Source organism: Lycorma delicatula, chromosome 3, assembly GCF_047948215.1.
Source record: "Lycorma delicatula isolate Av1 chromosome 3, ASM4794821v1, whole genome shotgun sequence".
Lineage (NCBI taxonomy): Eukaryota > Metazoa > Arthropoda > Insecta > Hemiptera > Fulgoridae > Lycorma > Lycorma delicatula.
The window spans coordinates 106,183,948-106,210,083 of NC_134457.1; the positions used below are offsets into that span (position 1 = coordinate 106,183,948).

A 26,136-nucleotide genomic window follows, 5' to 3' on the forward strand; every position below is an offset into this window, starting at 1 on the left:
CTTTTCCTTCCATTGAGGAAAAATAAAGAATAAAATTTAAAAATTAAAATTAAACTTAAACACTTCTTAATGTACACTTGCTGCAAAATAAAACCACTCGTGCCCAAAGAACACAACGATTTCATATAAATGGAAATGAGAGTTTAAATTTTCTTGGGGAACTTAGAAAACAAACAGATGTTTGTTGGAAGTTATATGCTTTTAAAACAACTTGGATTAACATTATTAGTTTATTATCAACAATTTGATCATTATTATTATTATAAACAATTATGAACTGCTGTTCATAAGTTAAAGATGTTTCTTATCATATTTGGACGATATTTACTAGAAAATCACCCGAACCAAACCAAAATACTACATGTTATATTTATTTTATAAATTTTTAACTTAATTTTTTTTTTCATTGTTGCATATATTTTCTTATTCATTTAATGAGTAAGAAAAGTATGAATTTACTCATTCTTTTAAATAGAAAATATTAATTGTTTTATAAATTTTAAAAACGAGAAACACTTTATTAGAATGAAATGCAAAGTATTATATACCCTTCTTTAAGGAACCACGTATTCTATGTGCTATCTATATTGAAGTATATGACTTTACTGAGGCAATATGATAATCTGGACGTAATTACAGTTCGATTGGGAAAATAGATAAGTAGTTTGTAGTAAGAAAATAATATAAGTGAAATGAAAACATGTTTGTATATATCATCAAAATTTATTCATGAAATTATTTTTACTAATCGATACATTTTTACTTTACTTGTTTGTTGTTAATGTTTTCTAATAATTTGATGAACCGTTCTATTAAACTGGTTAACATTTCCGTAGATTGTTAAATTAAAATTGAGTCCATAACTGCTGTTTGACTTAAAACTGATGACGGTGTAGTTGTATCCAACTCCTCCTTCCTTCAAAGACGGATATCCATTTCTACCTTCGCCTAATAAATCGATGACCTTTAAATAACTAATTGTTAAATTGTTGTAACCGTATGCCGGATATTGGAAATCATAAGTAAAACTTTCATTCCCTTTTCCAACTGCAGCAATTCCACTATGGTATAGTAATCTAGAAAACAAAAGTTAAAAATAATTAATGTTATTGTTCATAAACAGTAATTTTTCTATAAAATATATTTCATTAAAAAGTCATTGACTTCTTTTTTATAGCGTTATAGATGTCTTCCACATTTCTTAGTTGGATTCAGTATGTTTTACACACACACACACACACACACACACACACACACACACACACACACACACACACAAATTATATACATATTTATTTATGTTTGTAATTATCTATCTTTAAAATTACACAACAAACTTAATACAACATGAAAAACTAATTTTATGCGTCCCCATCAATTAATATAATAAATAATGTTAGTTAAAATATTTATTAATACAGGCACCAACAGTCTGATGCATAATAATAGTTGCTGATGGATGATAATGAAATTTAAAAGCCTGAAAAATGCCATGCCTTATACGGAATGAATCCAGGAAAGTTCAAATGAAATGAAGGGACATTACAACTCCTCCATAGAGATTGAAGGAGTAGTAGTAACTGCTTAAAAAAGCAATTAAAACAATTTTTTTAAATCTTAGTGGAATATTTTTGATGAATGACTTGTCTGTAATAAAAATTTTTGTTAGAAAAGTAAGTTATATACAATTTTTTTTAAATTGTTTTCAAATGTTTTATAATTAGTTTAACTGATGAGACGACTCATGCATCTAAAACGCATTTCTAATTATAACTAAAAAGAATGCTTAACTATTATTTATATTATAGGATTTAAAAATATTTCTAAATTGATAACACCTGTACTTACACATCTCCACCGGTTAGATTTCCGATAAAAAGATCATGTGTACCATTTATGCTTCCATTTCCGCTGAGTTGGTGATGGAATTTAGGATGAAATTTATATTCACCGAATGCCAAAGGAATCATTACCGCAAATCCGATTAAAAGTATTATGTTTGCTGTCATCGCTTTGGTGAACTCCATCTGAAATAAAAATTGCAATTACACATATATACAATACTTAAATTGTATTACTTTTTTTTTTTTATATGGATACCTTTTCCATTTTGTTTACACAGGTATGTCCAACCGATTTTAAAACAGTTTTATTTATAATGAATTTAACAAAGTTAAATTAAACCAAAAATCAGTAAGAATTCAATCGGTTTGAGCTTCTGCTGCCGTAAGAATGGAAGTCTTAAGGAGAACAGTAAATTTGCAGCCATATAACAGTAATTTTGTTTAAACTTCAATATTTTCATTTCTATTAATTCTTAAACCTTTGTTTCTAATCAAATAAAAGTCGCAATGATATTTTTACTTTCAACCAACAACTGGCTTCACAAATTTTATTTACAGCTAACGATTACAAAATATTATTTTTTTGTTTATAAATTTTAACTGAAATTTTATCCTTTTTTCCATTATTAATTAGAAATATCTTTAATGATCTGAACGTTTTTGTCTTTAATTGTTTCTATTGTCTTTTATCCTTTGCAAAATAATCCCATATCTAAAATTAAAAATACAAGCCTGTGATAAACTTCTGTATATAATGTATGATGGTTTAACTTAGAATACGATGTAAGTGGCCACTCGATAAATTTCTAGAAATTTATCTTGGAGCGTCTTAACTTAGGGCTATTTTTTCAAATACGGGGTGAACTTATCTATATATATTCTGGACATTAATTAAATTAAAAAAATTTACATTTAGTGTACGCCTATTGGTTTATATTTATTTAATATTTGAGTTTTCTCATGGTATTTAATATATGTTCTTGTTTAATCTCAAGTTCAATTAAATTTTTGATTTTTTTAAAAAGTGTCATTATTTTTTAAAAAAAGATTTAACGGTTTGTGACCAATTATCAACGTATAGCTCATATTCTACGTTAACGTTTGGTAAAAAAATAAGACTGGTAAATTTTCTTAACTAATAAGAGCGTTTATCTCAACACATACGACGCATTAAGTGTAGTTGTGTGCCGCCATCGTAGTGTCATTGACATTTTTTAAAACAAATCTCTTTATTTTTCTCCATTTTTTATAAGTATGTTGCAGTTAACAGCGAGACTTACTTCTTTCCATTAGTTTTGTCAGTTTGACAATTCTATTAATATAATATCTTTCTTTTGAATATTTTTTTTTTTTTTTTTTTAATTCTTTGCTGTGGTGTATAAGTTTCTTTCTTTAATTTAATTTTTGAATTAGAATTCGATTAAATAATTTTAAAAAATATCACTTACTTTAAACACTCGTAATAAAGTTTAAAATAATTCATCAGAAAAAAATGTTACATCCCGGATAAATTTCTAAAAATTTAGCTTGGAGCATCTGTATTTAGCGCTATTTTTTCATGAAAGGCGTGAACGTATCTATCATATATTTTCGACGGTAAATAAAATACAAAATTTACATTTAGTGTACTATTATTGGTTGTGTACTAATTCAGTGCACCAATTTTGCACGAGGTTCGGCTAATAAATTTTTCTTATATATGCTTAGCATGGTAATGAAAAACAGATACTGGAATGAAATAAAAAATGAATAAAAGTACAATACCTTAGCTGCAAAATGCAGTATTTATTTTTCGCTATAATCCCCATGTACTATTTTTCCAACGTGTGACAAGGTTTTGTCACTGAAAGATTCTGTGGGCTTTCTCGGAACAAAGCGGTCACACCTTCTTTCATCTCATCGTCAGTGGTCACAGTCGTTTCATGTCATGTCATCGTGCGGGGGAGAGCCATCAGAAAGTTTGCACGGTACCCATCGTGCACAGATTTTACGGTAACCCAATTGCTCTATAATATGGCCAACTCGTTCTTTAGATATGCCTAACTGAATAGCGATGCGTTGCTGGGTGATTCACCGGTCACTTTGAAGCAAATCGTCCACCACTTTCGATGTTTCTCGTCGGTCACAGGAACTGGTCGTCCGCTGCAAGATGCATCCTCAATTGTCACTTTACCAGCTTCACATTCGCGAAATTTTAACGCCCACCTATTTACAGTACCCTACAACAGTTTCACTACTGTAAACCGCTTTTAAACGATGAAAAATATTCGTAGGATTTAGATTTTCTGATGTTAAATATTTGATCCCTGTGCGCTGTTTTGACTGTGTTGACAAATTGGCCGTACTCGACTACATTTTAACTGCTACTGAAAATAAACCGAAAAACAATTTCAAATAGAGGGGGTATTTTAGCTACCATCTGCTGTCACGCTAAACTCGATAGTACCTTTTGTCTCCGTGTAGCACGCTAGTGGACAAAGTTTTATCAGCCGAGCCTCGTATTTATCTATTATTCAAAAATGAAATAATAATTATTAATCAGAAAGTTTTCTTAGTCTTTAAAAAAATATTATTTTTTTTATTTATTCTTTACCTTTGTATTTTTCTGGTTATTAAAAAAGCGTTTCACTCAATACCTTTTAGGAAGTTAGAAATTGTGAAATTAGAGAATATCTTTACAATTTATTCAACTTTTTATTACTAGGAGAAAAGAAGCTATTATTTTTGGGAGGTATGATAATTCTTTTATCGAGATTGATGTAATGTTTCGTCAGTAATCTTATGAACTTTTGTATTTAAAAGGAATATATATTTACAATATTATATACTAGTTATATTCTATGTATATTATAAATAACTGAATATTGCAAGTTGAAATTTACTCTTTTTTCAGATAACGAAACGATTAATTTTGGTACTGATTTTGTTTAGATTAGTTTAGAGAGATCTGAAAATATTATTACGGTTTTAGCAATCAGATACTAACCAGTTATCAATAAATTGTGTTAAAATTGAAGTCTTATACTTTTACATAGTGTTTTTTAAATTTTACAAAACTGAAGAGAAAGTCCTACCTTAGAAGTCCTAGAAGTCCTAAATTTCTTCTTATGTTTATAGACAACTTTCCAAATAAAAAATAATAATGATTATGTATATTACTGGAGCCAGACTATTATTTAAATGTAATAATAATTCAAAATGTCATAAATATAAAAGATTTCTACAATTTCAGTCAAAAAGAAATAAAATTTATTTATCTGAATTTTATCGTATTTGGTTTAGATTAATTAATTGGTTTCAGGTTTTTTTTAACCTACCGGGTTGGTCTAGTAGTGATAAACTCGTCAGCGCAAACAGCTGATTTCGAAGTCAAGAGTTCTAAGTTTCAAATCCTAGTAAAGGCAGTCAGTTACTTTTATACGGATTTGAATAGTAGATCGTCGATACCGTCGTTCTTTGGTGATTCGGTTTCAATTAACCACACGTCTCAAGATCGGTTGACCTGAAACTGTACAAGACTATATTTCATTTTTATTCATACATATCATCCTCATTCTTCCTATGAAGTAATACCATACGATGGTTCCGGAGGCTAAAGACAAAAGAAAGAAAAAAGAGGTTTTTTCTTTCATTTTATTATTACATTTTTCAACTAGTCACACTTTTCAGTAACGACGTGTGATTAATTGAAACCCAACCGCCAAAGAACACCGGTATCCACGATCTAGTGTTCAAAAGTAAATGAAAGCACGTAAGCTTGCCTTACTCTTGTTAGAATTTGAACCTCAGAACTTTAACTTCGAAATCAGCTGATTTTTGACGACAAGTTTAACACTAGACCCCCCTAGACCTCTAAGGGGTAATTTTTACTTTCGTATATGTTATCAAAGAAAATCATTTTGTTAAATTTATTTATTTTATCGCTAAAATAAAATTAGAAATCATTTTGATTGAAAAAATAAAGGTAATCAACCAACTTTTATTTCATATACAACTGGAATGATTAATAAAATAATAAGAATTACTTTTAATTCTTAACTTCAGCAATTTTTAAACTATCATATGAAAAATTATAATTCTTACCTTAATGTGTATTAAAAGTTCCGGAAAACAATTTTGAGAAATAATTATTTCTTTGTAGTATGTTTGCCGTGGTAAAGTGAATTTAATTATTAATGCCCGGTTTATAAATGATTAATTTTTTCTTTGGAAAATAAATTATTCACGTAATTACTTTAATTGCATTAGATAAGACTATTATTTTACTTAAATTACAAGTACTTTAACTGAAATAAAAAATTGGAAGAAATAACCAACTTGCTCGTATGTTGTCTGTCTATATGATGATCTCATTCACAAAAAAAAATCTTAAAGCGCGCGTAAAGTACCCTAATTATCTATAATTGAATAAATCATTCTAGATACGTGATAATATGTGAATTTTTTTTTCGAAGTTTTAGGGGCATCGACTGCTGTGGTCATTAGCCCCTTTCTAAATCAAGAACAAAATGAAAAATCCTTTTACTTCCCTGTTAATAGCACGAGCGACATAGTAGTAGACTAATCTTGTCATAATAGATCACCCAGAAATATAGTTGTCAGGGAGTAATAAAAACCCCAAAAGAAACACAAAATTACAAGGGTGTAAAGGGTCCTTGTTACTTAAAACCGTATAAAATTGACACTTTAAAACACTTAAGCTTTCAAACCATTTCTTACAAAATGTTATCGATCCTGTATAACTAAATTCACGATCAAACAAAAGAAATTAAAATCTTCCTTTGATCAAAATTCTTAAAAAATTCTCTGTCATTATCGCCTAGGTTATCCGTTAGGCCATTCCGTTTATCCTTTCTTCTTCCGTTTTACTATCATCCTGAAGGTCTCGATGTCGAATTCCAAAGTATCTGAATCCAGGTAGATAGAATCTTCACATCCTTCACCGTAAATCGTGGAGGATATCTTGCATCAAATGACGCGATCAGAAGTACATCACAGTTGAGACTGGATGCACTCACTGCTAGAACATGTGGGACGGCCGAACTACTTGCCCTCTCACCCAAAAGGCTTCCGCGATTTCGGAGGCTCCATTGTTGCTTTTTTCTAAATCTTACTTTTCCAAAATCATTATTTCTGTTTTCACAGATCCCTGATCTGGGATTTTTTTTCAATCTGTACTTTGGCTGCAGTCTTCTTCATTGACTTAAAAGAAGCTGCAGGAGCCGCAGCAACCTGAATATAGGATGTAAACTTCGGTGATCGGCTCAACAAGAAGGTCAACAAGATTTCTGATCGATATCAATAAAAATAAAACCGTAAATCTGTTGCTTCCCAATATTATGTCTAAACATAATGTTACATAATTACGGGCTTTTGCACCAGTTTTTATAATATTGACATTTCTTTAGAAATGGATTGTAGGGTTTTAAGTGGCAATTGTATGTTTAATACACTCCTGTCACCTTCTGTTCTTTTCGGGTTTTAATATTCTATGACACTCCTATTTTCAGGATAATCTCTTTGATAAGAGTGGTCTTTTGATATGATTGCTATATTTGATATGGGTGGGAAAGTTTTAGATTGAGATTAGGGCTAAGGATCATAATAGTCTCCGTTATCCCCCCAAAAAAAAAAATTATTTATGTATTTTTTCATTAAAATTTTAAACATAATTTAATATTTAATTAGCTACAATTAACTAATTAGGTGCAGGCTATTTAAATACTTTGTAATGCGTTTCTGCGTGAAGCTCGATAATTAAGACCCGTTTCCGTTCTTATAGCACAAGGTTCAGAAAAATGACAATCCTCTGCATATAGGTTAAGTTTTGTTAGATTATGCTTATTATTTGTAATTACATCCATATAACATGAACAATTACTTGTACGTTGTGTAAAAAACCACAGTGGAGAAAAAAAATAGAAAAGACCCAACTTTTCTTCATTTTTTATGAAAAATTTCAGTAACGACAGTAGATTCACAGTCAAGTGATCTAGGCAAAATTTTACCTAACATAGTTTAAGATGTAAATTATTTGTTTTCTCATGTAAATTATTTGTTTGAATTCACCTAGTCTATTTACAGATTTTTCCCTTTTGACAAATTGCTGTAATTTTTTTTCATTAAGCTTAAGTAAACCATCCGGTAGGCCCATTTGTATGCTTACGAATGTCCAGTTATACCTAAGATGAAAACTAGCTTCATAATAAATAAAAGTGATTTTTTATAAATGTGATTTTTATGAATGACAAAGAAAAATTCTTTATTTCTAAAACTCATTTACAAAAACCTAGTGTTTATCTCTTACAGATAAAGACTAGTAAATTTTACTTTATTGTACCAGGAAAAAACTAACAAAGCTTTCCGGTGATGTGAATTTCTTTTATGAGAAACAAACAAAATCAGAGTACTTTCGGGCACTACTTGTTAAATACTAGTCAAGTTATATATATATATATATATAACTATTGATATAGATTCTCAAATTTTAAGTGAAAAATTGGCGCGCGCACGCACACACACATATAATTATATATATATAACTAGCTGTACCCTGCCACGCTTCGCTGTGGCACACCGAAGTTTCTGCGACGTTTATCAATTGATCGTTTCTTCGATGGAGAACAATATCTCTGGAACTGATCTCCGACTATGACTACTTCGTCTATAGTTGGAGCATTATATCTCCGAACATGTTCTCCAGCGGGCGTTTTGTCTACGTGAATGACAATCTTGTGGGTATCTGATGGCATCATATCAATTGCCGTTTGAACAAACGCACCTAATTGTTCCTAATTGCTGCGAAATAATGGGTCTTCATAGCGAGGTATATATTCCACAACGTGCATCGACTTCATCTCTATCATCACCAATTAAGTACTTTTGAAGGAATTTATGGTCACTACCTGAGAACGGGAGCAGGGAGCCAGCTTTGTGATATATTTGCCCTTTGATTTTTAAAGTTGGCATGAATTGAGTCGTCATGATTTCCGCACCAAATGACGTAATTTGGAAGCTAGAGTTATATTTCCTGATGTTCAATAGGAAATACTTCGATTCAGCGATAGATCCAACAAGTAGAGTTTTCAATGGCTCTGGTGGTGGCAGACCTGGCAGTAGGTACAGACATGACTCATCTGGCCAATGACAACATGCCGACTTGAACTATAATCAACAGCTGGATTGTTCCGGAACGCAAGACGATTGTATTGCAGATTCAGATCAGCTGTTCTTTGGGTTCGTGTTTCAGCTATCCTCACCCTGTCGCGTTCATTCCGTTGAGAACGAACCAAATCTGTTGCTGCAGAACGCGACTGACGTGCTCGCAATCGTGCATCCTCAAACCAGGCTGCTCGTCTTTCTGCCGGTGCCACGTTACGTATCTGGATGGTGCTTAGTCTGTTCCTCTCTCGTACGGATGCCCGCTCTTCCTCAGTCATATTCGAAAGCCGTCTTCTTGATCCTTCTGTGTGGCGAGTGCAGCGGCCCAAATTCGATTTTCTGCAAGGCATTATTTCGGCTTTCACTGGAATACAAGGAAGGGATAAGATTATAACCTCTTATGGCTCTCACAGCATTACAGAAAGAACAAAAAGTTTAATAACGAATAACTTTCATTTTGAAAAGGCCAAAAAAATTTATTTAACGTTTTTTCACCTATCTCTCATGGTTCTCATAGCTGCAGCTCGACAACAATGAGACACAGGACAGACAGTATTGAAAAGTGGCTAAAAATTAATAATATTAACTAAATACATGAATTTAAATAAATAAGTAAAATATTAGTTAAATGAAAAAGTTAAATAATAATTATAAAAAATTAATATTTTTTCTGACCTTCTCTCATATAAAACATAACCTCTACTTACGATTTGGTGAAAGACGCAGCTCAATCACGACACGATCTCACAGAAGTACCTCGATTAAAGTGAATATTTAATTCAGATTGTATAATAATCTGAATCAGATGCAAGTGGATACGTTTTTTTTTTGTTAATAAACAAAGTAATTGGGAATAGATATTGTTTTACATGTGACTGCGGTTGTCGGTAGCTAGTATGGCGATTGTTCCCCTCGCTTCCGGCAGATGATGCAGTCACTGGTACACAGCTGACCGTTAAAAAACTGTTTTCGCGGTTGCGGGTATGTGACTGATGCGAAAAATATCTTTTGTGCGGGTTATATATTGTGCTAAAATTGAGCTCAATCGGTGCAGAACATTTTGAGTTTTTGAAGCGTACACAATCGAACTTAACATTTTTATATATAAGGATTTGTGGGCTGCGAAGGAAAAAGCCTTAAGTCGTGCGAAAAAACACATCATTTTAAATGCTTACAAGAGCAGAGTAATGCTTACAAATTACAGAATAATCAAACGGCGTTGATTTCAGATATTAATAAACTGCTAACGTAAGTAGAAGTTGTGCTGCTTCAGTGTACAACGTGATTCTCGAGTATGAATCTACTAATGAATTACGGTCTCCAAAGAAAACAATACCCCACAGGTCAATTGAGTAAAAGGTGAAATTTTGATAAAAACGCGATTCGTAAAAAATTACACGAATTTGAAATATTTAGAAATAGTATATATTTAGAAATAGTACGCTTCTTATCATTAAACGAAAAGAATTCCAGCCGTGTTATAGAAAAACAATGATATCAAAATGTGGCTTAGTTCAAAAGGAATAATTTTTGAAGTGGTTTAAGTTAATGTTCAATCATTGCAAAGGATTTCGCGTATTAAAAATAATTATAGTCCGTATAAAATTGGTTTGACACAAAACGCCATATTGGTAAGTCGTGTTTTTATTCGGCTCCTAACGAATATGTTTGCCAGCCTCCGTGGCGCGAGTGGTAAAGTCTCGGACTTTAATCCGGTAGTTCCGAGTTCGAATCCTAAAAATAGATAAAAACAATCTTTGATGTGGGTTATATATCGTGCTAAAATTTGAGCTCAATCGGTGCAGAACATTTTGAGTTTTTGATGCGTACTAAAACGAACTTAACATTTTTAAATGTAAAGATTTAAATAACATTTAATCTACTGAATCTTAGAAAGATTAATTTCAGTAAATATATATATACGCAGAAGCATACACACACAGACTTTCTTCTTGGTCGGTGCCTCTATTTGAGTGTTATACTTGGGAAGACAAAAAAAATTTTGCTTAGGATGATTAAAGTCTAGATAGACCGAAGAGCTCAGTACCAACGATCGTGAAATTTAAGCTTATATTGTACCTGAATTCCCTATTGAAGGGATCAGCAAAACAATGAGTAACACAAATGATTGTGCGGTGTCAACAAATGTAACTTCAGCGGTGTTAGCAAATTAAATTATTCGTATCGCTTTGATACAAATAATTTATCGTAATTAGAGCGGAATAAGTTTAACAAAAAATATATATATTATACATAAATCACATTTATTTATATATGCTATGGGAAAATCAAAGTTAATCACCATATCTTAGATATATTTTAATAATTAATTATTTGTTTAATTTTTTTAATTCATATTTTTATTACAAAGTATTATTTTAAACATCGTTTAATGAAGTATTATCATTACTGGTATATATAAAATATCTAAAGATCTTCACAAAAAACGTAAGTTATACAATTTATCGCATTTCATTGTACTTGATCATGATGTGTAACGATCACAATCAGATGATTTAATGACACTTATTTATAATATAATTATCATAAAATCAATTTTTTTTTATTTATTTGAATTACTATCTTGTATGTTATATATATTTATTATTATTATTATTACATCTATTATTATTGTTGTTATTATTACAGTTATTTATTTTATTTTATATATTTTTAGTGCAATTAATTGTATTTATAAGACATTTTTACGTTTGTTAGTCTCTCAGTATCCTTGTCGAACCACGAACACGGTGACAATATGTTGAATGTATTATCAAAGAATGAACGCTTGTTTGCTTCAATAAAAAAAAAAACTGCAACTACTTCGATAAAAAAGGTTTTTAAATTTTTATTGATGGTTTCGTTGCTAGCGAACAAAAAAGTCTCTTTCGGCACGCCAGAAGGCGGAGGTAGATTTCATCGGTGCTAAGGAGAGGATAACAAAAATTGAATCTTAAAGTTAAGAAACACTTGAAATTTACTCAATACGACAATGGTTGCATGTGAAAAAATTTTACATGTTTACCATACAACAAGCCCCATCATAAAAGTCCAGCAACATTTTTGTCATCCCTTGCCGTAAGAGTTGGTCGTATCAAAAAAAGTTTCAGACAAAAGTTTTAGGTAATGTTTAGAGGAGTCTTTAAAACTCCATTTTCCACCACCCCCCCCCTGTACCAAAGGTTGGTGATATCAAAAAACTTTACTTAGAGAGGTTTTATGCCTTTCTCTGAGGAATAGTAGGAACTTTAAACGAATTCGATATTTTACTTAATAAGAAGGTTATAGCGAAATTTTGTTTTTTTCGAAAAAGCCACCCCATTTCCACCCTCATGATCTGATTTTGACCGTTAACAAATTCGACCGAGATTTTGGGCCGAGTTATTTTTAGCAAACAGTTTGAAAGTGATATATGATAGTCTGTATCGTAAAATAAAAACGAAAACAGCAAATTTACGAATTTATATGTTGACGTAATATACAGTAATTTAATACACTTAAAAATTGTCACAAGGTACTTGTTTAGGATAAAACGTAACATATATATATAAGTACACAGTTACTCAGATTAATAATCAACAAAGATTTTTTTTTTTTAATTACAGTAATCGCTACCAAGAAATGACGTCACTTGATAAGGTGTCTGTTTTTTCAAAAATAATTAAAACAAAATACAAAACCAAGAGTTTTAAAATGAGTAATCTATTAACACAGCCCTTCAAAAATTTTGGTACGTTGTCCTTCTCTTCTCAAGTTGGTAAGCGGACACAGCAATACAATAAAATCATTAAAACAAAAAAAATTCAAAAATTTTGAATTATAATTATTATAATTCATAATTATTAGAATTTACTGATGATTATTATTAGTTCAGTGGATCAACGGTTCTCAAACATTTATTGATATATTATAGTACAAAAGCGTTTCAACACGCATTTCGTTCTTTCTTAATTTGAGCAAATTATATTTTTATAGAAAAAATAAAAATACAAGCTATTCGACTCGCAAAAACTAACACGAAACACCGATTGTGAAACGTTTGATACATATAATCAAATATTTAAAAATCTTCACAAACATAACTTATGTCATACAATTTATTCCACATTTGATTATACTTAATCGTGATGATAATAATAATCGTAATAAACGTAATAATCGTAATGTCTATTAATACTTAACAATATTTTTTTCATAAAAAGTCAAACTTTTATATAATTTGTCAAATTATTAGCATCGATTTACCACTTGCTGTAGACAGTGTCGAGTTTATGAAAATTTACATTTAACCGGAGTAAAAAATGAGTTTAGTAAAAACGACATTAAGTAAAATATTTTCCTGTTTTATTCATTTATAAGATTCTGTTGAAATGTAATTTTTTTTTCAGAAAAAAATAATAGTAAAAATGTTTCTCAGTTTTTAATAGTGGAGTTGAGAAATATGTAGTATTGTAACAGGAGCAGATTAGAGTACCAGGGTAATGGGGCTTTTCCAATTAGGAAGAAAGAAATAGAAAAATTAACAAAGAAAAATCGAGAAGGAACTAAAAGGAATGTTTTCTTTGAATAATGAGTCCGATTAACAATTTGTTCTTTGTAATATAGATAACGGCACCTCCATCGATTGAAATAAAAGCTGTAGATCATAACACTAGCTTACTAAACAAATAATTTTAATCCCTTCAATGACCTAGATTGAAGTTTGCAAGGTAAAAAACAAATCGATTTTCAGTTGACAAAATAAAAGCATTTATAAAAAAATGTCAAATGATGAATAATAGTGTTTTGAATGAAAGCCTGCCTTTCCAAATTTGGAAAATTTTGTGACAATACATAAAACTGAAACGAAAGATAATCTAGGCATAAAGTGAATCCCCACTCCTTAATGTGCGCTGAAATGTTTGAAGAATATTTTAAAGAAGACTATTCTGAATTCAACCCTTTCATACTAGTTTTTATTCCTGAAAAAATGGAATTTACTAAATTATATGAATTTTGGCTAATGTTTAAAAATTAATAGCCAATCCATCACTGTTCAGAAAAATATTGTCATTTTTAACTGCATTTCCTACCACACATCTTTCTTAAATTGGAATCTCTGCTATGGTGAGAGTAAAAACAGTTTCTCAATTAATTGAATCTTGGCTCATATTTGCGCATAAAATTAGGTTCAATCGAACAGACATTTCATTGCTTGTTTCAAGGACGGTGCATATAATATGAATATAATATTCAAGAATATTATAATCAGTAATGTAAGTAAATATAAAATGTAACATTTCTTTGTGAAATAAATGAATGATTTCTGTAACAAACTATTTTAAAAAACTTTATAAATAAAAACTTGTAAGATAATTTTTTTGTAATATAAATAATTATTGTCAAAGAGATTGAAAATTTTATTGCTGTACCATTCTGCGGTACAATTCTATCAATATCCTAATGACACATTATATATTCGATAGTTCAATGGTACGCTATTGAACTGTAATTCACATGAATACTACTTAAAAAAAGTTTGAGAACCACATTATTATTGCTTAGTTCTAGACAGTAAAAGGCCAATGGCAGTCAAATAAGAAACATACTAATTCCCTCGTGGTATAGAACCGCAAGGGAGATCAGTCAACTGCTAATTCAGCCCTAGATAAATATTAAAATATTTCTAAGCAAAACGTTAAGAAAATTAATTGGAAGATTTTCGTAAATAAAACTTGCATGAATATCAAAATTAGGCATAAAAACGAATTGAAAGAGTTATTTATAAATAAGAATTATATTGTCGTAAATAAATATTATAGCTTTATATATATATTATAAATACAGTATTATGCCAGTATTTATTTATGAAAATATTATTAGTATGTGCTTTTTAGCTAATCAAAAATAAACACGTGAAATGAGGTTGAAGATCTACAATAAGAGAATAAAATGTACCTATTTGAAAAAATGTCAGTATCTGTGTCAGTTTCCTCTTTGACTATAGTTAGTATGCCACGCGTTTACTTTCATGTAAATTTACAAATGATTGGATTTCCATCGATACCTTAATCGAGTAAATGGTATTCGCTAATAATTTTGCGTCTCCAGAAATAATTAAATATTCTTAATTTTTATCAAGAAATGTAAAATCTCATTAACAAAAGTTACAATGTGCAATAACATTCAATCTAAGAAAATGTTTACCGATTCCCCCTCCTTCTTCAATTTTTAAAATCGTTTTTCAATTGGAAAGAAATATAAATTAAACAGAAATTCACCTGACGTAAAAATATAGAATGTGTAACCTAAAACAAATTTACGCCTAAGATAAACTCTCAGAAACAGTTTTCATTCAATTGTAGATAAGTAGGGTACTCAACGTGTGATTTAAATGAAATGTGAGATCATCACACATCAGTTGGTTGTTTCTTAGAATTTGTTTATTTCAATATAGAGATTTACGTAAAATAATACACTCATCTAATATAATTAAGTAATTACGTAATTTTATTTTTCCAAAGATTAAATTAAACATTTATAAACCGGACACTAATTAATTTAATTCACTTTACCACGGGAAACGAACGAGTAAGAAATAATTATTTCTCCAAACAGTTTTCCAGATCTTAAAAAGACATTACGGTAAGATAAATTGTTTTTCATGTGATAGTAGCTTATAAATTTCTACTAAGTTAAGAATTAAAAGTAATTATCATAATTTTATTTTTTTTATTGAACATTTCGTTGCTCATGAACTAAGAGATGAATTATCTTTATTTTCTTGCAATCAAAAATGAATGATAGTTTTAATTTACAATAAAATATTATATATATTTTATTTTTAATTTTAGATATGGGATTATTTTGCAAAGGATAAAAGACAATAGAGACAATAAAAGACAAAAACGTTCAGATCATTAAAGATATTTCTAATTAGTAATGGAAAAAAGGATAAACTATGAGTTAAAATTATAAATAAAAAAAAATTATATTTTGTAATCGTTAGCTGTAAATAAAATTTGTGAAGCCAGTTGTTCGATGAAAGTAAAAATATAATTGCGACTTTTACTTGATTAGAAACAAAGGTTTAAGAAATAACTGAAATGATAATATTGATGTTTAAACAAAATTACTGTTATATGGCTGCAAATTTATTTTCGGCTGCCATAAGACTTCCATTCTTATGGCAGCCGAAGCTCAAACCGATTGAATTCTTACTGATTTTTGGTTTAGTTTAACTTTGTTAAATTCATTATAAATAAAACTGTTTTAAAATCGGTTGGACATATCTGTGTAAATAAAATGGAAAAGATAACCATAAAAAAAAAAAAAAAAATCTAATACACTTTAAGTATTGTATATGATATGTGTAATTGCAATTTTTATTTCAGATGGATTTCACCAAAGCGATGACAGCAAACATAATACTTTTAATCGGATTTGCGGTAATGATTCCTTTGGCATTCGGTGAATATAAATTTCATCCTAAATTCCATCACCAACTCAGCGAAAATGGAAGCATAAATGGTACACATGATCTTTTTATCGGAAATCTAACCGAAGGAGATGTGTAAGTACAGGTGTTATCAATTTAGAAATATTTTTAAATCCTATAATATAATTAAAAGTTAAGTATTCTTTTTAGATGTAATTAGAAATGCGTTTTAGACGCATGAGTCGTCTCATCAGTTAAACTAATAATTAAACATTTGAAAACAATTTTAAAAAAATTGTATATAACTTACTTTTCTAACAAAAATTTTTATTACAGACAAGTAATTCATCAGAAATATTCCACTAACATTTAAAAAGTTTGTTTTAATTGTTTTTTTAAGCAGTTACTTCTACTCCTTCAATCTCTATGGAGGAGTTGTAATGTCCCTTCATTTCATTTGAACTTTCCTGGATTCATTCCGTATAAGGCATTGCATTTTTCAGGCTTTTCAATTTCATTATCATCCATCAGGAAATATTATTATGCATCAGACTATTGGTTTCTGTAGAAATAAATATTTTAACTAACATTATTTATTATATTAACTGATGGGGACGCATAAAATTAACTTTTCGTGTTGTATTAAGTTTCTTGTATAATTTTAAAGATAGATAATTACAAACATAAATAAATATGTATATAATCTGTGTGTGTGTGTGTGTGTGTGTGTGTGTGTGTGTGTGTGTGTGTGTGTGTGTGTGTGTGTGTGTGTGTGTGTGTGTGTGTGTGTGTGTGTGTGTGTGTGTGTGTGTGTAAAATTACTGTTTATGAACAATAACAATAATAGAATTACAACCATATTAGAATTAAATATTTTTAACTTGTGTTTTCTAGATTACTATACCATAGTGGAATTGCTGCAGCTGGAAAAGGGAATGAAAGTTTTACTTATGATTTCCAATATCCGGCATACGGTTACAACAATTTAACAATTAGTTATTTAAAGGTCATCGATTTATTAGGCGAAGGTAGAAATGGATATCCGTCTTTGAAGGAAGGAGGAGTTGGATACAACTACACCGTCATCAGTTTTAAGTCAAACAGCAGTTATGGACTCAATTTTAATTTAACAATCTACGGAAATGTTAACCAGTTTAATAGAACGGTTCATCAAATTATTACAAAACATTAACAACAAACAAGTGAAGTAAAAATGTATCGATAAATAAAAATAATTTCATGAATAAATTTTGATGATATATACAAACATGTTTTCATTTCACTTATATTATTTTCTTACTAGAAACTACTTAATCCCTTTTTCCCAGTCGAACTGTAATAACGTCCAGATTATCATATTGCCACAGTAAAGTCATATACTTCAATATAGATAGCACGTACAATACATGGTTCCCCAAAGAAGGGTATATAATTTTTTTGCATTTCATTCTAATAATTTTTTTTTTTTTAATTTATAAAACAACTAATGTTTTCTATTTAAAAGAATAAGTAAAATTTATACTTATTTTACTTATTAAATGAATAAGAAAAAAGGCCAATGGCAGTCAAATAAGAAACATACTAATTCCCTCGTGGTATAGAACCGCAAGGGAGATCAGTCAATTGCTAATTCAGCCCTAGATAAATATTAAAATATTTCTACGCAAAACGTTAAGAAAATACATTGGAAGATTTTCGTAAATAAAACTTGCATGAATATCAAAATTAGGCATAAAAACGAATTGAAAGAGTGCTTTTATAAATAAGAATTATATTGTCGTAAATAAATATTATAGCTTTATATATATAATATAAATACAGTATTATGCCAGTATTTATTTATGAAAATATTATTAGTATGTGCTTTTTAACTAATAAAAAATAAACACGTGAAATGAGGTTGAAGATCTACAATAAGAGAATAAAATGTACCTATTTGAAAAAATGTCAGTATCTGTGTCAGTTTCCTCTTTGACTATAGTTAGTATGCCACGCGTTTACTTTCATGTAAATTTACAAATGATTGGATTTCCATCGATACCTTAATCGAGTAAATGGTATTCGGTAATAATTTTCCGTCTCCAGAAATAATTAAATATTCTTAATTTTTATCAAGAAATGTAAAATCTCATTAACAAAAGCTTATAATGTGCAATAACATTCAATCTAAGAAAATGTTTACCGATTCCCCCTCCTTCTTCAATTTTTAAAATCGTTTTTCAATTGGAAAGAAATATAAATTAAACAGAAATTCACCTGACGTAAAAATATAGAATGTGTAACTGTGAATAAGTTATTTTCTAATTCGTTTCTTAGGACTGTTCATTGTTAATTTTAATTAACCGTAAAAATTTACAAACATTTCTTTTGTTGATAAATTACTGAAAGTACTTTTTATTAATGTTTCGTAAGCAGTTTAGTAGGCCCATGCGAACACTTAGTATAATCGTGTTATATCTCAGGCAATGGAATTAAAGCGTAATAACACATTTTACAAAAAAAATAAATAAAAAAGAGACGTTTCTAATTCTATATTTTCTATTAAACTATGGGATTTTATTACATTTTTGAAATTTATCTTTTAAAATCCCTAGTAAATTAATTTTTAACCTAAAACAAATTTACGCCTAAGATAAACTCTCAGAAACAGTTTTCATCCATTTGTAGATAAGTAGGGTACTCAACGTGTGATTTAAATGAAATGTGAGATCATCACACATCAGTTGGTTGTTTCTTAGAATTTGGTTATTTCAATATAGAGATTTACGTAAAATAATACAGTCATCTAATATAATTAAGTAATTACATAATTTTATTTTTCCAAAGATAAAATTAAACATTTATAAACCGGGCAATAATTAATTTAATTCACTTTACCACGGGAAACGAACGAGTAAGAAATAATTATTTCTCCAAACAGTTTTATATTATAATATAATATTAACAATAATATTAATATTATTAAATTGTTAAATATTAACAACAAACAAGTCAAGTACAAATGTATCGATTAGTAAAAATAATTTCATGAATAAATTTTGATGATATATACAAACATGTTTTCATTTCACTTATATTATTTTCTTACTAGAAACTACTTAATCCCTTTTTCCCAGTAGAACTGTAATAATGTCCAGATTATCATATTGCCTCAGTAAAGTCATATACTTCAATATAGATAGCACATATAATACATGGTTCCCCAAAGAAGGGTATATAATATTTTGCATTTCATTCTAATAATTTTTTTTTTTTAATTTATAAAACAACTAATGTTTTCTATTTAAAAGAATAAGTAAAATTCATACTTTTTTTACTCATTAAATGAATAAGAAAATATATGCAACAATTAAAAAAAAAATTAAGTTTAAAATTTATAAAATAAATATATTATTTAGTATTTTGGCTTGGTTCGGGTGATTTTCTAGTAAATATCGTCCAAAAATGATAAGAAACATCATTAACTTATGAACAGCAGTTCATAATTGTTTATAATAATAAAAATGATCAAGTTGTTGATAATAAACTAATAATGTTAATCCAAGATGTTTTTAAAGCATATAACTTCCAACAAACATGTTTGTTTTCAAAGTTCCCCAAGAAAATTTGAACTCCCATTTCCATTAACATGAAAACGTTGTGTTCTCTGGGCACTTCTACGTTAAAGAGCTTGTGAATGATGATATTCATAGTTACTTTACTAGTTGACAGATAGGTAAGTTACAGATAATTTCTCTTATTACTTCCTTGTTTGAAGTAAAGAAAGTATTGTGATAGAAAAAAACGTTGATTTTCAGATTTCAACGAAAATATCGATTTTTGCAATCCTTGAATCCATTTTGACTAGTTTCGATGTGATATCTGTATGAAAATATGTACATAACTCAAAAAGGATTAAATGTAGGATGTTGAAATTTTAGATTTAGGACTGTTGTAACAGCTAGTTGAGCACCTCCCTCTTTGATTGTAAAATCCAGATATATTTTGATTTTTTATTTTATATTTACTGCAGTAATAAGCCCTCATTGAGAGTTTTTAACGATATATCATAAGTGGTACTTATTTTCATTGGTTCCAGAGTTATAGACAAATGAAATTATAATTAATGAAATATTTGGATCTTACAAGCGGAGGCACTTGGTTAGAATCTAACTCAATCTACTTTTTTTTTAACTTTCTTTCTAATTTAAATATATTGATTTAATAATAATTATTAACATGTGATTGTAAAAAAAAAAATTACAATAAATAATTATATTTAAATAACAATAAAAAAAAGAATATCAGACGTTTTTAAAGAAATAAAATTTTATGTACTTTTCATTTAAAAAAAAATGTGTAAACGTAATTTAAACAGGGTCAATATTTACAAGGAATTCATGTGATGTACGCAGCAGATTTATTTGAAAAGTTAAGTAAATGTAAAAATCCATTTTATTTGATAAATATAAATTTTATATCCTCTATTATTAGGAATTTCTTTTATATTACAATTAAACTTACCATAAATTATTTAAATCAAGAAATATGCTAAATAAAAGTTTTTTTTTTACTTCATTGTAAAATAACCTTTAAACTTCATATTTAAATGTAGACAATATGAGCTATAAAATATCTGTTTTGTGCAATAAGCAAATCAATTTTATAGATATTAAAAAAAAAATCTAACTTACTATTTTATTATTTAATCCTGAATGAGATATTACATTCTTCACTGTTCAGACAGTGATGACAATATATAATAAAATCTATCTTAATAAGGTATACTACCTAAGGTATAGATAGTTTTTTTTTTGTCTTCAGTCATTTGACTGGTTTGATGCAGCTCTCCAAGATTCCCTATCTAGTGCTAGTCGTTTCATTTCAGTATACCCTCTACATCCCACATCCCCAACAATTTGTTTTACATACTCCAAACGTGGCCTGCCTACACAATTTTTCACTTCTACCTGTCCTTCCAATATTAAAGCGACTATTCCAGGATGCCTTAGTATGTGGCCTATAAGTCTGTCTCTTCTTTTAACTATATTTTTCCAAATGCTTCTTTCTTCATCTATTTGCCGCAATACCTCTTCATTTGTCACTTTATCCACCCATCTGATTTTTAATATTCTCCTATAGCACCACATTTCAAAAGCTTCTAATCTTTTCTTCTCAGATACTCCGATTGTCCAAGTTTCACTTCCATATAAAGCGACACTCCAAACATACACTTTCAGAAATCTTTTCCTGACATTTAAATTAATTTTTGATATAAACAAATTATATTTCTTGCTGAAGGCTCGTTTAGCTTGTGCTATTCGGCATTTTATATCGCTCCTGCTTCGTCCATCTTTAGTAATTTTACTTCCCAAATAACAAAATTCTTCTACCTCCATAATCTTTTCTCTTCCTATTTTCACATTCAGTGGTCCATCTTTGTTATTTCTACTACATTTCATTACTTTTGTTTTGTTCTTGTTTATTTTCATGCGATAGTTCTTGCGCAGGACTTCATCTATGCCGTTCATTGTTTCTTCTAAATCCTTTTTACTCTCGGCTAGAATTACTATATCATCAGCAAATCGTAGCATCTTTATCTTTTCACCTTGTACTGTTACTCCGAATCTAAATTGTTCTTTAGCATCATTAACTGCTAGTTCCATGTAAATATTAAAAATTAACGGATATAGGGAACATCCTTGTCGGACTCCCTTTCTTATTAGGGCTTCTTTCTTATGTTCTTCAATTGTTATTGTTGCTGTTTGGTTCCTGTACATGTTAGCAATTGTTCTTCTATCTCTGTATTTGAACCCTAATTTTTTTTAAAATGCTGAACATTTTATTCCAGTCTACGTTATCGAAAGCCTTTTCTAGGTTTATAAACGCCAAGTATGTTGGTTTGTTTTTCTTTAATCTTCCTTCTACTATTAATTTGAGGCCTAAAATTGCTTCCCGAATTAACCCACTATATTTCCTTCCTTCTAACATTCCACGCTCCGACTCGTAGAATGTTATTTTTTAATTTTCTGGTGACCCCTTCTTTAGTAGTCCCCACCCGGAGATCCGAACGGGGGACTATTTTACCTCCGGAATATTTTACCAAGGAAGGCGACTCCATTATTGCTATGTGAAAATGCAGAGAGCAACATTTTCTTGGAAAAAAAGCAGCTGTAGTTTTCCATTGCTTTCAGCTGTGCAGTACTCAAAGAACTGAGTGATGTTGATACGGCCGTTTAAGTCATTGTCACTCACGCCCCTAACATTTACTGAAAGAGCTGCTGCCCTCTTTCAGGAATCATTCCTTAGTCTGGCTCTCAAACAGATACCTCTCCGATATGGTTGCACCTTCGGTCCAGCTACTCTGTATCCCTGGCACTCAAGCCCCCTCACCAACGGCAAGATCTCATGATTCATAGAGGAGGGCATAGATAGCAAGCACCTAATTGACTAAAATTAGTCATTTTAACTTCAAATTAAATGTTAATAAAAAAATTTACTACAGTTAACTTTTTTAAATAAATTAAGGGTCCAGCAGTTTCGAATCGAATTATGGGAACTGTTGAATAAAATAATTAGAATTGGATGCTAATTAGGTGAGATCCTAACTTATGTGAGAATTTCTTGTTTTTAACCATAAATGAATCACATAATTTGTTTTACCTCCACAAATTAATTCTTAAAATAAACTGAGAACTAACTTAAATAAAATGGCACCATTTAGAAGAACTTGAGTCACAATGCAATTGTTGAAATTTCATTTGAAGAGGAATTGCTGTTTTCTAAATATAAATCTGTTTAAAAGCAACTACTTGTGCCACAGCAACTTCATATTTTTAATAGACAGAGGTTCTGTTACATTAACATTATATAAAAAATGACATTATTGAGCAAGAGAGATCTTGATAGTTACATAAAGTGGTGCCTCTTTGTTCTGCACTATTAAGTAGTACCCCTTAAGTGGTGCACCCACCTTTTTTTTCTGTTTAGCCTCCGGGAATCACCGTCAGGTATTACTTCAAAGAATGAATGAGGATGGTATGTATGAGTGCAAGTAAAGTGTAGTCTTGTACAGTCTCAGATCGACCATTTCTGAGATGTGTGATTAATTGAAACCCAACAATCAAAGAACACTGGTATCAACGATCTAGTATTCAAATCCGTATAAAAGAAACTGCCTTTACTAGAATTTGAACGTTGGAATTCTCGACTTTGAAATCAGCTTATTTTCGAAGACCTGTTCACCACTAGACCAAACCAATGGGTTAACTGGTGCACCCCTTTATTTCTTTCATTTTCCTGTTTAGCCTCCGGTAACTACCGTTTAGATAATTCTTCAGAGGATGATATGTATGAGTGTAAATGTAGTGTAGTCTTGTACATTCTCAGTTCAACCATTCCTGAGATGTGTGGTTAATTGAAACCCAACCACCAAAGAACACCGGTATCCACGATCTAGTATTCAAATCCGTGTAAAAATAACTGGCTTTACTAGGACTTGAACGCTGGATCTCTCGACTTTGAAATCAGCTGATTTGGGAAGACGCGTTCATCACTAGACCAACCCGGTGGGTTAACTGGCGCACCCCTACCCACATATAAGTTAACAAACCTGTAACTTGTTTAAAAAATAAGGTTTTTAAAAAAAGAAGAGAACAGTGGCTTAACAGATAAAACAGCTTATTTTGGTATGAGTTTTATTATATGCATTTTTACATGACTTTTGAAGGTGTTATAATTGGGATAATTACCTGGATCCTCAATTTAGTTTATTAATAAAATTCTATGTAGAAAGAAATGATCACAATTTATTAATAACTAGCTGTATCCACCACGCCTCGCTGTGGCACATTGTGGTTGCATGGATGAGAAATGAGAAACAAAACAAAGCATATGTTTCATAGAAGTTTAATTTTGCAATACTTGTTGATATACAATATTTTTTTTGTTTTTCCACTGTCTGCGTAGATATAAAGCCTATCTGGTTTGCCGACTCGGGAACACGCACATGCAAATGTCCATGTGAGAAGCAATCCGCATCTAAATCTAAACCACACAATTCTAAAGATTGACCTTGAGCTTTATTGATTGTGATTGCAAATGCCAATCGAATTGGGAATTGCAATCTTTTAAATTGAAATGATGTATCGGTTGGGATCATGAGTATTCGAGGAATGAGGACATCTTCACCTTTGAAGGGCCCCGTTAAAATCTTGCTTCCACTACGTTATTCATCAATTTCTTAACTGCAAGTCGCGTGCCGTTAAAGAGTTTTGACTGATTAATATTCCGCAACAGGATAATTGGCACATCTATTTTCAATTTTAATATGTGTGGTGGCAATCCTGGCAGATAAGTGATTTTAAAAATTCCGTTGGATAATTAACTACTTGCGGCAAGGATAGCTCGTTCACTGAGCCAATCGTGATTTCTATGATTAATTTGAACATTTGGAAATACTTTTTCGATTAGTTCTCCTTTCGATTTCAAAATTTATCAAGAAATGATGTTCGTCTAGACGTCTCATCGACTGCCAACTGTCCGTTTCCAATGACCTCCAATGAGCTGCAGAATTGATGATAGATCAATTCTGCAGCTCGGGTGGGTGCTGGCATTCCCAATTGACTAAGAACTTTATTTGCATTAGGTAAACACTTGTCTTCAATATTTATCAATACTTCGTTGTAAATGGCTTCTGTACATTCCGACAAAAGTGAATATTTAACCTAACAAAGGATGCTTTGGTCAGTATGTAGGGATATTATTTTATGTGTATTGGGTTATTTCGACCTTTTTTGCATAGTCCTAAGTCTATCTGGGCTATATGAAAGTTGGGTGTTTTAATTTTTTTACTGTAAGTCATCCTTCTTGGTGGCTTTTCTTTTTGTTTTGGTGTTTTTTTTGTTTTTTTTTTTAATAAAATACAGATGTTTAGCTATGATCTTAAATATAATTCAAAGAAATTTGTTACTTAATCAGTTGTGATATTGTTTACTTTGGCAACGTCCATACGGGCTCTTTGTGATTGGTCGTTGTGTTTGACAGCGGCTATCTTGCAGTGATCTGATTGGTTTTCCTTTGTTTACCTTTCCATCTGATATCATCATTCACAAGCTCTTTAACGTATAAGTGCCCAGAGAACACAACGTTTTAATATAAATGGAAATGAGAGTTTAAATTTTCTTGGGGAACTTAGAAAACAAACATATGTTTGTTGGAAGTTATATGCTTTTAAAACAACTTGGATTAACATTATTAGTTTATTATTAGAAATTTGATCATTATAATTATTATAAACAATTATGAACTGCTGTTCATAAGTTAAAGATGTTTATTATCATTTTTGGACGATATTTACTAGAAAATCACCCGAACCAAGCCAAAATACTACATCTTATATTTATTTTATAAATTTTTAACTTAATTTTTTTTTTCATTGTTGCATATATTTTCTTATTCATTTAATGAGTAAGAAAAGTATGAATTTACTCATTCTTTTAAATAGAAAATATTAATTGTTTAATACATTTTAAAAACGAAAAAACCTTTATTAGAATGAAATGCAAAGTATTATATACCCTTCTTTAAGGAACCATGTATTATATGTGCTATCTATATTGAAGTATTTGACTTTACTGAGGCAATATGATAATCTGGACGTTTTTACAGTTCGACTGGGAAAAAGGAATTAAGTAATTTCTAGTAAGAAAATAACATAAGTGAAATGAAAACATG

At 29.9% G+C, this 26,136-nt stretch overlaps 2 protein-coding genes across 2 annotated transcripts; one reads left to right on the top strand and one right to left on the bottom strand.

The window, feature by feature from the left end:
• Positions 1-703: 703 nt before the first annotated feature.
• On the bottom strand, positions 704-6,010 carry LOC142320954 (uncharacterized). The gene is made up of 3 exons (XM_075358941.1): positions 5,928-6,010; positions 1,849-2,027; positions 704-1,076 (listed from the first exon to the last, which is right to left on the bottom strand). Exons 2-3 carry the CDS (start codon positions 2,025-2,027, stop codon positions 779-781), a joined length of 477 nt encoding a protein of 158 aa, XP_075215056.1. The 5' UTR covers positions 5,928-6,010; the 3' UTR covers positions 704-778.
• A 9,524-nt stretch (positions 6,011-15,534) lies between these two features.
• LOC142321849 (uncharacterized) lies at positions 15,535-17,689 on the top strand. Its single transcript, XM_075360306.1, has 3 exons — positions 15,535-15,629; positions 16,379-16,557; positions 17,317-17,689. The coding sequence occupies exons 2-3, from the start codon at positions 16,379-16,381 to the stop codon at positions 17,612-17,614; spliced, it is 477 nt and encodes a 158-aa protein (XP_075216421.1). The 5' UTR covers positions 15,535-15,629; the 3' UTR covers positions 17,615-17,689.
• Positions 17,690-26,136: the final 8,447 nt, after the last annotated feature.

Excerpts from the sequence above, each read along its gene's own strand:
- LOC142321849 (XM_075360306.1), top strand. The coding sequence starts at position 16,379 with ATGGATTTCACCAAAGCGATGACAGCAAACATAATACTTTTAATCGGA. Across the intron at positions 16,558-17,316 it reads AATCTAACCGAAGGAGATGT|ATTACTATACCATAGTGGAA; the intron begins GTAAGTACAGGT and ends TGTGTTTTCTAG.
- LOC142320954 (XM_075358941.1), bottom strand. The coding sequence starts at position 2,027 with ATGGAGTTCACCAAAGCGATGACAGCAAACATAATACTTTTAATCGGA. Across the intron at positions 1,077-1,848 it reads AATCTAACCGGTGGAGATGT|ATTACTATACCATAGTGGAA; the intron begins GTAAGTACAGGT and ends TTTGTTTTCTAG.